The following is a 14,238-nucleotide window of genomic DNA, read 5'->3' on the forward strand; positions in this document are numbered from 1 at the left end:
CATGATGGGGGCAGGCTGGGATGACGCCCCCCCCGGGGGGTTCTCCCTGTGCTTGTGTGTCTGGATCCACAGCAGCAGCTCAGCGCTGCGCCAAGTCTGAACTGCCCCGGCCACCAAGAGGCACCGGTGTCGCCTCCATGGGACCGCAGGACCCTTCGCGGGCAACATCTGGGCTCCCCCAGCGCTGAGTTTCGGAGCGCATGAGGCCAGCAAGTCGCACTTGAGGATGGGCATCCCACCACCCTTGGGCACCTCCCGACCTCCACGCCGAGCCTCATGGCCCCCCCACAACCCCTCCATAGCCCCCCCACGGCACCCCAGCACAGTGCTTGGGCTTTGCAATCCGATTTTCCCAGCGGATACCGAGCCGCACCGGGGCTGGGGAGCATCCAGCCCACCGAATCGCCCTCCCAAAGTGCAAGAAAACAGCTCGCCCTTGCCCAGGGGTGGGAAATCAGGGTGGGCTGGGGCTCAGCCCCCCCGCAGCCGGCGTCGAGCCCACGTGGGCTGGGGCTGCTCCAGCCACGCAAGAGTTAAGCCCAGCTGCTCTCCTGGGTCTCGGGGGCCTCCCACTCGCCCAGAGTGGAGTATGAATAGCTGCTCTCCCCTCCGCTCCCAGCACTGCTTCCCTCTCTGCCTGCCTTCCCCCATCTCCAGAGCCCCGGCATCCTCCGGCAGCGCCGGCACCAGAGCCCCGGCATCCTCCGGCAGCACCGATGCTGAGCACGGAAAGTTTCGCTGGGGCGAGAGCCCTGGGCGAGGAGTCGCTGCAGATGTGGGACCTCAACAAGCGGCTGGAGGCGTACCTGGCCCGGGTGAAGTTCCTGGAGGAGGAGAACGAGGTGCTGCGAGCTGAAATCCAGAGCGCCAAGGGCAGCCCCGCCGGGGAGTCGTGGCGGGCGAGGTACGAGGAGGAGCTGCGGGCCCTGCGCGATGCGCTGGACCGAGCCTTCCGGGAGAAGTGCACGGCCGAGCTGGCCAGGGACAACCTCTATGAAGAGGTCCAGCAGGTCAAAAGCAGGTGCCAAAAGGAGCAGGCAGCCCGGGATGAAGCCAAGAGGCAGCTGGCCCTGGGCAAAAAGGAGCTGGAGGAGGAGAGGAGAGCGCAGATCTGGCTGAAGGAGAGAGCCGTGCAACTGGAGAAGGAGGTGGAAGCCTTGCTGGAGGTGCACGAGGAGGAGAAAGCGGGGCTGGACCAGGAGATCGCCAGCTTCTCGCAGAGCCTGGAGACTTTCCGCTGTGCCCCGGTGGCTTTCCAGCCGGTGGAGGTGGAGGATTATTCCAAGAGGCTCTCGGAGATCTGGAGAGGGGCGGTGGAGACGTACAAGACGGAGGTGTCGCAGCTGGAGGGTTCCCTGTGCCAGGCCAAGGAGAACCTCTGGAAGGCGGTGGAGGACAACCAGCAGAGCCAGCTCCAGCTGCAGCACCTGGAGAAGGACCTGGCGGGGCTCAAAGCACGGAAGGAGATGCTGGAGGAGAACCTGGCGCGGCAGTGGCAGGAGCAGCAGGGGGAGGCAGAGAAGTTCCAGGTGAGTGAAGGCAGTGGGGAGGCACCGGTCCCCCTGGGAGGGGACAATGGGGTGCTGTGGGTGCTGGTGGGTGCCGGGGGGGTGCTCAGCACACCCACCCCCTGCAAAGCGACCAGGGAGATGGATAGGAGGTGTCCAGACAGAGGGAGCAAACCCCAGGGTGGGAACAGACAATGGATAAGCTGCAGAGGGAGAGGAGGGCGGGAGGAAGGGCAGAGCGGCTCGGGGACATCCTTGTCCCCATCATGGCAGGGACCTGTGGCCACCCCAGCAGCACCCAGACACCAGGTCCCCCCTCCATGCTGCTCGGTGCCGCTGCTCCGCGTCCCACCGGGGTCCTGGGGAATGGCAGCCCCTGCCCCCCAGCACGGGGCGCAGGCGGCGGGGGGGTGTGGGAAGGATCGACTCTGACTTTGCTGCAGCCAGACAGCTGCAAAAGTCATTCAGCGGCGGGGGGGACGGCGCGGGCGCTGCCCGGGGAAGGTCCCGCTTTGTTCCAGGTCCCCGGCGCCGCGGAGCAGCGGGTGCTGCCCACCTGGAAGACGCTGCTTTCCCACGCTGGCACCGTACAGTCCTGAACGCCCCCCCCAGACTTTCCTCTCTCCTCCAGCAGCCGCCCCCCCACACTTTTCAGCCCTCTCGCCTCCTCAGTCCCCTCTCCCATCCTCAGCCCCACCGTGCTCGAACCGAGCACCCCGGAACCCCGTCCCTGCACCGTCCCAAGGTGCGATGGGTGGAAGCGAGAGCCGCTGACACAGTCCCACGTCTGGCAGGGACAGGCAGGGCTGGCACCCCCCTGACCCCCTCCCTGTGCGCTGCCCGCAGCTGGCGATGGAGGCCCTGGAGCAGGAGAAGCAGAGCCTGCGGGCGCAGATCGCCCAGGTGCTGGAGGACCGGCAGCAGCTCATGCACCTCAAGATGTCCCTCAGCCTGGAAGTGGCGACCTACAGGTGAGGTGACAGGGCTGGGGACCCACCGCGTCCCCAATGCACCCGAATGCCGGGAGCTGGAGCTGAACCTTGCACCGTCATGGGCACAGGGGGGGTCTCTGGGGCCCTCTCGCAGCCCCTCCAGATGGCCCCAGACAAAGGCAGGCTGCCAGGGGACTGGGGGGACAATTTGCATGAGAATAGGGGCTGTCCCCAGCCCGGCCGAGCGAGGGGCCTCCCCGGCAGAGCATGATGTCACCCGGCAGAGTCACTAATCCTGGGGACTGGGGGAGGGGAGGGGAGACAGGAGCAAGGGGGGGCTGCTCCGGTCCCCTCGGTCCCCCCGCCGAGCTGGGACGGGGCAACACAAACACCCATAGCCCCTTCGTGCCTCAGTTTCCCTGCAAAGCAGCCCTGCGGGGTGTGCTGGGGTGCGCAGGGAGAAGCCCCCCTGTACGCCTACCCCACAGCACCCCCCACAGCACCCCCCATAGCACCCCCCCACAGCACCCCCCATAGCACCCCCCACAGCACCCACCCCACGCCTCTCCTTGCAGGACGCTGCTGGAAGCAGAGAGCACCCGCCTGCAGATGCCAGCCGGGGAATATAAGCTGGCAAACGGCTTGCGAGGTAAGGGGGCACCGGCACCACTGCTCAAGGGGGGGCTCAAGGGACGAGGCTGAATATAGACACAAGTATTTTCCTGGCAGCCGTTGCCCAACTGCGATAGAAAGGTGTGAAAAGCATCCGGGGGGCTCCTGGCACGGGGTTCACAGCCACCGCGGGGCAGATAAGGGCTTATCGGCTTCTTTGCCTCACTTTTTGATTCCTCCCTTGCACGGGGGGGCAGGAGCTGCTCCATGTGCCCAGTGGGCTGTTGTAATGAGTTGAGCATTTCTGTTTTCCTCCAACAAAAAACCAACAAGGAAATCCTGTCACCTGCGCGCTCCCCCCGAGCAGGACCCGACTGCGGCTGCTGCGAGCGGCCGGGTAGACGTGGTCCCCCCGCCGAATCCCCAGGAGTAGCCGCTGCACCCGAGGGAGGAATTTCCCACTTTCCTTGTTTAAAAATAGGAGAGGGGGCGGCTGGGCAGCAAAGGAGGGATGGGGGGAGCAGGAGCGGACCCCACGTGCCTCCCCGCTGCGATAACCTGGTGCTTTTTGGCATGCTCACCGCGTTCCCCCCTGCTCTTTGCAGATCTCAAGCTGGAGGCCAGCAGCAGCACCAAGCTGGCACCGGTGAGCACCGAGCCCAGGCGGCTGCTGCCCCGGGACCCCCGCGCCAGCCCCTCTGGCTTCCCCAGGGCAGAGGGGAGGGCACGGCCAGCAAAAACCCAAAGCGATGCCCTGACACCCAAAAGCCACAGCCCCGGTGCCAAGGAGGTCCCAAAAATAGGCGCCATCCTCCACACCACGGCGCCACGGGCTGTCGGCACAGCCAGGGAGCCGGTAGCCACCAGTCGCCCCGTGCCGAGCCTCTCACAGCCTGGCAAAGCTGCCCCCCCGCTCTCCCCAGAGCCCCCCAGCCCTGTGCCGAGGACCCCAGGGGGAGACGGTCCCGCCTGGCCGGGGGGAGCCGGGGATGAGCTGAGCCAGGGGAAGGAGCATCCTCCACCCGGAGCCGCGGGGGACACCCAGGACACCTGCAGACTGCGGTACCCGGCCCAGCTGGTCAGCGAGGCGCTGGAGGATGCTCTCAAGGAGATGAAAGACGATGCTCAGCCCAAAGAAGAGCCGACACTCAGTGCTGAATGGGCCCCCCAGGACGCTCGTGCCCCCAGCCCTGTTTTCCCCATAGAGGCTTGTGGATGGGCCCCAGCACCCACCGTAGATGAGGCCAGCCAAGAGCGAGCCCCCTCCGAGGGTGCCGGGGATGGGGAAGCCCCCGGAGCGGAGGAGGGGGCTGGGGACGCTGTGCTGCAGGGGCTGGGTGCGGAGAGCGGCGCCCTGCGGGACGGAGCCACCTCGCCATCGGGACCACATCTCTGCGGCACGGCCGCTGCCCCAAGCGCCGTGGTGAGCTGGGAGGAGACCGGAGCGTGGGAGGAGGAGATGCCCACCGCGCCGAGCCCGGGGGGACCAGAAGAGGTGGCCCAGGAAGGGGACATGAAGGTCTTCAGCCAGGTGAACACCAGCTGGGAAGAGCCGGAGCGAGGGGAGGACAACGTGGAGACCTTGAGCATGGAGACATCGCACCCTTCAGAGGATGAGGAGGGGAGAGGAGCCCAGACCCCTTGCGAGGAGGACGACGAACAGGGCGAAGGGATGGATGCGCGAGACGGGGGGTCCCCGCGAAGGGAAATTGAAAGTGCTGTTGCCGTCCCCGTGGAAAGCCACCCGCTTTTGCCCAGAGAAAGAGACGTGGAAGACGTGGCCCTTGTTGAGGAAGAGCAGGAGTTTGAGCATCAGGAAATGTCTGAGTGCGACACGAATCAGGCTGCCGAGGAGGAAATGGGGCAGGAGCCGTGCCCGGAGCAGGAGCCCTTGAGCATCCCTGAGGCCGTCCCGGCAGAAGAGGCTTCATCAGGGGCTGAAGAAGAAGATGAAGTGGGAGATGAGGCCCCAGGCAGAGCAGAGAGTGCTGAGGGAGAAAAGGGAGAGGCTGGAGGGGAGGCGCTGGGAGCAGAAGGCTCCTGGGCAGGAGATGCTGTGGGACCTGGAGCCCTGGGACAGGAGAGCGGAGCTGGGGAGGAGCCCGGGGACCTGCAGGAAAAAGGCTTTGAGGAAGAGGAGCTGGAGCAGGAGGAACCGGAGCCGGAGCTGGGAGAGGAGCCTTGGAGTGGGGAGGATGATGGCAACAGCCAAAAGCCCCATCCAGAGGAGTGGGAGGTGACAGCAGAGGACACAGAGGGGGCTCTGGGGACAGAAGAGCCAGCCTGGGTGGATGACACCCCAACAAGTGCAGACGGGCTGGAAAGTGAGGACAGAGACCACACGTCACCAGCAGAGATGGAGGAAACCCAGGAAGATGATGAAGATGCTGGGAGTGACGGGATGAGCCAGCAGCAGCCACCAGCGCCCGAGACTGAGCCAGCCCCAGGGCTGGGGAGGGACGGGCAGGAGGGAACCGCAGAGCCCCCCGGGCAGGAGGGCAGCCAGGAGCCGGCTGGGGGTCCAGAGGAGCTGCAGGAGCTGCAGGACGAGGACACCGACAACGAGCTCAGCGCAGAGCTGGGAGAGCGGGAACGTGGCAGCACCAGCGCCACGGCACTTCAGCAGGTGCTGGATGATGGATTGGAGAGCAGCGAGTCGGCGGAGGAGGATGCTGGGGGAGCGGGAGAGCTGGAGCCGGCACCGGGGCCAGGCAGGAGCGTGGAGCTGGAGGACACGCTGCCGGACAGCACACCCCTGCATCTCTACAAAGGGGAGATGTTGGCTGAGGCCACAGCCAGCCAAAACCCTTCCGTGTGCGAGGAGACCACCGAGACAGCCCCGGCACCCGAAATAGCTCCGGAGGATGAAGGGTGGATGGAAGGGAGGGACAAGCCACCAACCCCCACCGTGCTGGAGAGCTGTGAAGAGGAGGCAGAGAGGGAGGCAGAGGGTGCTGAGGAGGAGGAAGGCTATTTCATAATTTCTGCTCCCAAACAAGAAGTGTCCAGCTCTGAGGAAGCCGAGATCTCAGAGGACTTTGAAGAAATCACAGTTGAAGCAACCGAAGCCAACAAAGACGAACTGGAAGCTCCCAGAGAAGTGTCTCCGGTGCCAGATGACAAAGGGCGCTTGGAGGACTTTGTTGGTGAAGCAGATGAAGAGAGGAAGGTACCTCCAGAAGAACCTGAGATGCCAAAGGATGAGGATGAGGATGATGCTGGGGGGTTTGCTGCCCAGCTGGAGGAAGGTCCAGCTGCACCCAAGGCAGGTCCCGGCTCCCCCGGGGCTGCGGGGCCATTAGCAGGATGCCCTGATGAGCCAGCCCAGGGTGACATGGGCACACTCGAGGGACCTGGGCACAAAGAGGGTTTGGCTGCTGAATTGGACGAGGAGCTCGACGGAACGATCGAGCCGGAGAGTGATGCTGACAGAGCCGAAACGCTCCCAGGCTGCCCCCTGGAGCAGGAGGAGGATGAGGAAGAGGAGGAGGAGGAGGACAAGCCTGGTACAGCTCACCATGACGCGGCCAAGGAGGCCCAGGAGGTGCCGGTTTCTCCACCGCTTGACCCGGCGGAGCAGATGTCGGATGAGCAGCCACCGGCGGAGGAGGAAGCACCGCGTGGGGACAGCCCGGTCCCGGTTGGGGATGAGGACCCCCCTGAAGCCCACCCAGCCCCACCGGGCACAGCGCTGCAGCAGGGGGGGTTTCCAGAGGTGATTGAAGAAAGCCCAGACGCAGCCGATCTCTCTGCAAAGCTGCCGGCAGACGTGATGAAAGACTCGGATATTTTGGAAATAGTGGAGCAAGCTCTGGAGTACAACCAGGAGCTGGTGATGGGGGTGAGGGCGGCCGAGGGGCAGCAGCGGGATCCCAGCGGGACCGAGCTCCCCGGGGACAACGGGGAAGACTCGTCACCCGCCTCATCCAGCCAGGAAGAGCCAACAGTGCAGGAGGCGACGGTGCAGGAGGTGACGGCGGACGCGGCACCGGAGACGGAGGGTCCGGTTCGGGCAGAGAACGGGCTGCACCGGGAGGCCAGCCTGGAGGACCTGGCCGAATTCACGGAGGAGGTGCTGAACGGCATCGCCGGTGTGCCGCCGGCACAGGAGCTCCCCGCAGACCCCACAGACCCCAGCGCGGCGATGCCACCGCAGCCCCCTACACCTGGAGATGCCGCTGCCACCAAGCTGGGCGATGCCACCCCGCTCGGCAAGCACGGTGGAGCCGACGCTGTCCCCATGCCATCCCCTCTGGGGGACGACGTCCTGTGCCTCATGGCCGAGCAGCCGCCGGCGTGCCGGCTGAGAGCCGAGCAGGAGCCCTGGTCCTTGGGGGACGAGTGACAGTGGCACGGGGGGACCCCTCCGGTAGCCCCCTCCCCACCCACACCCAGCACCCTCACCTTGCCCACCCACCCACCTAACGCTTCTCCATCTCCTTATGATTTTTAACACCTTTGTGTGGATTTTTTGCACCCCTTTTCAGAGTGAAGAACCACCAGGCTCAGTACCCACCCCCCCCCACCCCCAAATTGGCATGCTTACTCCAGGACCCCAGCCCCATTTTGTGTCCCCCCCCCCCACCGTGGGTTGCCATGGCCGTATTTAATTTAAACCACGTGTTTTCTCCTTCCCCGTGATTTCTCCCCTTCACCCCTCTTCAGCACATCCAGCTGGAGGTTGGGGACCCCCCCACGCTGCACCCTGAGACCCAGCGCCTCGGGGTCCCCCAGCCCCGACCTGTCGGTGCTCGTGGGGGTGACCTACACCAGATGTACTCGGTGCCTTGACGTTAATTTAATAAAGCCTTGTCCTCCCGCTCAGACCCTCTGCAGCCGGGCTCTCCTCATTGCCATGAGCTCGGGGGGGGCAGGAGGGGAGGGGGCAGCAGCCTGGAGGGGCAGGGGAGGGCACAGCTTGGGGGGGTTGCACTTCCAGGCTGCTTTCCACTGTGAATCTGTGCCTGGGGCTGCGAGCGGGAGACGGGGTCCCAGGGTGATGCTCAACGCACCCTCATGGGGTGATGCTCTTCTTTTCCCAGGGTGATGTACCCCCCTGGAGCAATGCTCCCCCATCCCCAGGGCAATGTACCCAACCAGAGTGATGCTCCCCCATCCCAGGGTGATGGTCCCCCCCGGGCAATGCTCCCCCATCCCCAGGGTCATGTTTTCCCTGAGGTGATGCTCCCCCATCCCCAGGGTGACATTCCTCCCCAGGTGATACTCTCCCATCCCCAGGGCGATGTTCCCCCCCAGATGATGCTCTCCCATCCTCAGGGTGATGTTCCCCCCCAGATGATGCTCTCCCATCCTCAGGGTGATGTTCCCCCCCAAGTGATGCTCCCCATCCCCAGGGTGACATTCCCCCCAGGTGATGCTCCCCCATCCCAAGGGTGATGTTTTCCCTGAGGCCATGCTCTCCCATCCCCAGGGCGATGTTCCCCCAGGCAATGCTCCCCCATCCCCAGGGTGATGCTCCCCCATTCCCAGCACCCGTGGATGCCACTCAAGCCTTGCTGCCGGCCAGGCATGTCCCCAGCCACCACCCGGGCTGGCTGACGGAGCAGGACGGGATGCCAACCCACCCCGTCTCCGTGCCAGCGCCTTCAGCAATGACCCAGCAAAACCAGCCGCTGTTCCTGCCCAAACCGGGCCGGCTGCCCGCGTGGGCAGCGTGCGGTCCCAGCCCCGGGGTACCCCCAGCATCGCGGCGGGGACCCCACCGCCCCGGCAGATGCGGCTTTTCCCCTTGTCCCAGCGGGCGCTGGGCTGCGGGGGGTGCTGCGAAGAGCCGGGGGGCTCAATCACCCCGTTGTGCGGCCGAGCGTGGGGACGGCCGGGAAGAGCCGCATGAATCAGCCTGCAGCCAGAGAATGGGCTCCTTGATGCCGGGCAAAGGGCTGAGTCACCGCGGGGAAGGGGACACGGGGACCTGGGGACCGGCAGCCCCGCACCCACGGGTGCGCTCAGCATCGCTCCTGGGGTGCTCAGGACCGGGCTGGCTCTGCTGTTCACCCACACGCCGGATTTGGCCCCCATGCCAGCACCCAGGGATGCTCGGAGCCAGGGACCGATAAGGACCCGACGTTTATCTGCCTTCTTCCACACGAAGCCCCCGGCCCCCTCCCCGGCCCAGAGGCGACGGTTTCCTTTTAAGGATAAACTCCACCAGATCCAAACACCGTAATAAAAAAATAACCTCTCCGATTAGTTTAATCAGGCGCCGAGCCTGCGTTCAATCAGCGCTTGGCCCAAACGTGCCCCTCGGGCCAGGTCTGGGCAGCGTCAGCCCATCCGCGGGCCATGGCGGCTCCATCGCCCCCCTCCCCGACTCCCCTGTGTCCCCCTGAGTGGTCCCCCAAAGCGCGGCCGCCCGGACGCCTGGGTCCCGCGGGTGAGGAGGGGCTGGCGGATGCTGTGGGGGAGATGGCGGCGGGCGAGGAGCTGCACAAGGCGGGGGGTGACATTCCGCTTGAAATGAATCCGCATTCCAGCCGGTGCTGACAAAGCGATGAGGGGGGACAGATGGTGGGGGGAGGGCGAGCCCCTTCTTCACTCGAGGAGGAGGAGGAGGAGGAGAAAGAGGAGGGGATGAGGGGCTGGGGTCACCCGGGGAAGGGGGCGGCTGCGGGGGGCTTTGCAAACCCCAGGGGCTGCAGCAAAGGCCGGGGATGCTCGGGGCAGGCGTGGGTGGGTGTGCATCGATGGCACCCAGTGTGTCCCCAACAGCACCCAGTGTGTCCCCAACGGGACCCAGTGTGTCCCCAATGGCACTGAGCGTGTCCCCAGTGGGACCAAGCGTGTCCCAAACAGGACCGAGTGTGACCCCAGTGGGACCGAGCATGTCCCTAACAGGACTGAGTGTATCCAAACAGGACTGAGTGTGTCCCCAGTGGGACCAAGTGTGTCCCCAACCGGACCAAATGTGCCCCTGATGGGACCAAGTGTGTCCCCATCAGTGCCCCTAAAGGGACTGAGTGTGACCCCAGTGAGACCAAGCGTGTCTCAAACAGGACAGAGTGTGACCCCAGTGGGACTGAGTGTGTCCCCAACTGGACCAGGTGTGTCCCCATCAGTGCCCCTGAAGGGACTGAGTGTGACCACAGTGAGACCAAGCATGTCCCAAACAGGACAGAGTGTGACCCCAGTGGGACTGAGTGTGTCCCCAACTGGACCAGGTGTGTCCCCATCAGTGCCCCTGAAGGGACTGTGTGTGTCTCCGGTGGGACCAAGTGTGTCCCCAACTGGACCAAACGTGCCCCCGATGGGACCAAGTGTGTCCCCAAACGGACCAAATGTGCCCCTGATGGGACCAAGTGTGACCCCATCAGTCCCCCTGAAGGGACTGTGTCCCTAGTGGGGCCAAGTGTGTCCCCAAACGGACCAAATGTGCCCCTGATGGGACCAAGTGTGACCCCATCAGTGCCCCTAAAGGGACTGAGTGTGTCCCTGGTGGGACCAAGTGTGTCCCCAACTGGACCAAATGTGCCCCCAACCGGACCAAATGTGCCCCTGATGGGACCAAGTGTGTCCCCATCAGTGCCCCTAAAGGGACTGAGTGTGTCCCTGGTGGGACCAAGTGTGTCCCACATGGGACTGAACATGTTCCCAGTTGGCCTGAACATGGCCCCAAAAGGTCCACGTGTGTCCCCAATGGGAACGTGCATGTCCCCAACAGCACCCAGTGAGTCCCCAACAAGGATGCCCATGTCCCCTCATGTCCAACCCCAGCATGGGACTGCAGCTCAGACACCCCCCCCCGCAAACCAAAACCCACGGGGGCGACCCAGAGGCAGCACCCGCACCCCACAGCACCCCCCACGCACCCACAGTTGGATTTTGGGGACCGGGCTGCCCAACCCGCACCCAAAACCCGCTCGCAAGCCCAAGCAGCAGCACCACACGTGTGCAAAAGGGCTGGGGGGGGAGCGCAGGGGTCGTGGGGGGGTGGCTGGGCCGGTGCTTTAGGAGCCCCCCAGAGGCCCCGCAGCCCGCCCCCCCCAACCAGGGGTTTTGTTTCCTCGCAGGGGGTTTCAATGGAGCCCACACAAAAACTCCCTGTGGGGTGAGCCCGTGCCGGGGGGGGAGGGGGGGGGAAGTGGGATGACCTCAGCGATGACTTCATTCCGCTCACAGCTCCCAAAAATCATGGGAACCTTATAAGGAAAGGACTAAAAATACAGCTGGAGGGGCGCGGGCAGCCCCCGCTTCCCCTCCCCAAAATGAGCCCTTGGGGGTGGGAAATGTGGGCGAGCCGGGGCCACCGGTGCCCCGGTGCTGTCCCCAAGGGGGATGCACACAGGGACCCAAATGTCCCCAGGGCAGGGGGAGGCTGGACCCCTATGTGAGGCCGGGGCAGCAATACAAGCACTGGGTGCCCCCCCAGCGAGGCATCGCCACCCCCCCCCAGCACCATCCCGTCCCGGAGGTGCCGGGGGGGCGGCTCGGCCGCCCCCTCACCCGCCCTTCACCCCAGAATAGCTCCCGCTGGCTATAATCAGCTCTGCCCGGTTCGGGGGGCTCGCCCAGCTGCCGGGTCATGACCCCCCCTCCAGCGCCGCGACAGCTGCTGCCAAATCGGGGCGACCGCGATGCCTGCGGCCCAGCCCGCGGCCACAGCCCCGCCGGGAATGTGCGCCTGGGGCTGTCGGTCAACGCCGGAGCCACGGGGACCGGGGGACTGTCCCCCACCCCGGCGCAATGTCACCCCCAGGTCACACAGCCCCACCGCAGCGGAGCTGACCCGCGTCCCCGCGCCGTTAACTCCCCTAAATGCACCAGAACACCCGGGGGAAATGCGGCACCCACCCGCTGCCAGCCGGCACCCCAAGAGCCCACCGCTCCTCCCCAGTGTCCCCCACAGTGAACGCGGCCCCGGCAATGCCAGGGGTGGCCCCGGCAGTGCCAGGGATGGCTCCGGCGCCCGTCAACACCCTGTGCCGGCAAACGGGGTCAGGACGCAGCCCATCATTAGCGGGGGACGGGGTGGGAGCGGGACGGAAAGGGCTGTGGCGTGGGAAGCAGCCCGGCCGGCTCCCGACACGTGTGCCTCAGTTTCCCCTCTCGCCCAACCAGCCACGCGCGGAAAGGTGCTGAATCAGCAACAGGGAGAGGGGAGCCCCCCCAGGGCACCCCGTCACAGTGGGGTGTATGGGACGGAGAGCAGCGGGTGCCGGAGCTGAGTCACCCCGACGCGGCGGCCGGAGGAAACGCCGACAAAGCGGCTCCTTCCTCGCGGCACAGCCGGTGCCGGCACGCAGGTGGCACCGGGACAAACGGGGCTGTGACCCCCACCGGGAGATGCTGGGGGGGGGATCCGGCCCCGGGGCCAAACCCAAACAGGGCTGGAACCCCGTGGATCTGGACCTGGCGCCCACTGGGGCTTTGGGTCACAGGTTGGGGACAGGATGTGACCGCGGCCGGCCCTGAGTCACCAGGAGCAGCTGATGCCGGATCCGGCCCCGGGACAGGGCAGGAAGGTCCAGCAGCTCCTGCACCCCAAACAGCACCCCCAGTGTGGCTGGGGACCCCAGGCCCAGTTTGGGAACCCTTGCCCAGTTTGGGGGCCCCAGGCCCAGTTTGTGGACCACTTACCCAGTTTGGAACCCTTGCCCAGTTTGTGGACCACTTACCCAGTTTGGGGACCCCATGCCCAGTTTGGGAACCCCTGTGCCCAGTTTGAGGGTCCCTGTGCCCAGTTTGAGACCCCAGTTTGGGGACCTCATGCCCAGTTTGTGGACCCCTGTACCCAGTTTGGAACCCTTGCCCAGTTTGTGGACCCCTTGCCCAGTTTAGGGACCCCATGCCCAGTTTAGGGACCCCTGTGCTCAGTTTGGGGACCCCGTGCTCAGTTTGGGGACCCCGTGCTCAGTTTGGGAACCCCTGTGCCCAGTTTGAGACCCCAGTTTAGGGACCCCATGCCCAGTTTAGGGACCCCTGTGCTCAGTTTGGGGACCCCGTGCTCAGTTTGGGAACCCCTGTGCCCAGTTTGAGACCCCAGTTTAGGGACCCCATGCCCAGTTTAGGGACCCCTGTGCTCAGTTTGGGGACCCTGTGCTCAGTTTGGGAACCCCTGTGCCCAGTTTGAGACCCCAGTTTAGGGACCCCATGCCCAGTTTGGGGACCCCTGTACCCAGTTTGGGACCCCTTGCCCGGTTTGGGGACCCCACGCCGGACTCCGCTCCCGGTCCCTCACCACCCATCAGCCAACGGCTGCCGCTTCTCGCAGGAATTCGGGCCAAATTCCCCCCGCCCCGGGCAGGTGGGATGGGGGTCGCTGAAACCCCAGCGGGGTGACAACTGCCCGGCGGGGTTGGGTTTCGGGAGGGGTGATTTATCGCCCCCGCTGCATTGCTGCCCCCCCCGCCCCGGTACGGTTCTGGGGGGCCAGGGCAGCCCCCTGGTAGCCAGAGAGGGGTCCGGCTGCTTGTCCAAACATGGCCAGTGATTTCGGAGCTGGCTCCAAGGATGGCAGAGGGGGGGACCCTGCGGACCCCAAACCCCACGGTGACCCCCCCCCCAGGTTTTTCCTCCTCCTCCTCCCGCTGCGGGTGGACAAGGGGAGCCGGAGGGTCCAACCCCTTGCCGGGGGCTCAACACAGCCCCCAGACCCCTGGTCCCCCCGCATCCGCACGGCTGGAAACGCCCCGTCCCGGGGGGGTGGGGGGCTGATAACCAGCAGTGCCCCCCGCTCCAGCCCCAAAGCACGGTGGTCCCTGCTGCCCCCCGCACCCCCAAGCACGGCGACATGGAGCCCCTCCCTGCTGTTGGTGGCTACCCCCCCAAAAAGCTTACTTGGGGTGCGGGGTGGCAACCAGGCATCACCCCAGAAAGGCTGCTGGGGCGGGGGGGGACGTTGCCAGGCAGACCCCGCCCACCCCCCAAAGCCTCTCCCTGTTGGGGGCACCAGGCAGGAGAGGGCAGAGCCCGCCCGCCCTCCGCGGTCCCCCCGGATCGGGCCCCTCGGCGGGATCGGGCCCCCCGGGATCGGGCCCCTCGGCGGGATCGGGCCCCTCGGCGGGATCGGGCCCCTCGGCGGGATCGGGCCCCCCGGATCGGGCCCCCCGGATCGGGCCCGCCGCGCACCACGCCGCCCCCTGCAGGACAGCCGCGGCGTTCGGAATTCCCACTCTTTTGTCTGATTGGCCACCCTACTTCAGCCAATGAGAGGAGAGGCTTCGGGCGGG

The 14,238-nt window shown here is 65.8% G+C and overlaps 2 protein-coding genes across 2 annotated transcripts in view; one reads left to right on the forward strand and one right to left on the reverse strand.

The window, feature by feature from the left end:
* CRABP2 (cellular retinoic acid binding protein 2) overlaps positions 1-14,238 on the reverse strand; it is a 355,112-nt gene that overhangs the window by 327,741 nt on the left and 13,133 nt on the right. The window lies entirely within an intron of this gene.
* Positions 651-7,876, forward strand: NES (nestin). Its single transcript, XM_082073060.1, has 4 exons — positions 651-1,529; positions 2,355-2,479; positions 3,016-3,089; positions 3,658-7,876. Exons 1-4 carry the CDS (start codon positions 717-719, stop codon positions 7,395-7,397), a joined length of 4,752 nt encoding a protein of 1,583 aa, XP_081929186.1. The 5' UTR covers positions 651-716; the 3' UTR covers positions 7,398-7,876.

Source organism: Streptopelia decaocto (genome assembly GCF_964273445.1).
Source record: "Streptopelia decaocto genome assembly, chromosome: 26".
In the NCBI taxonomy this organism is placed as follows: domain Eukaryota; kingdom Metazoa; phylum Chordata; class Aves; order Columbiformes; family Columbidae; genus Streptopelia; species Streptopelia decaocto.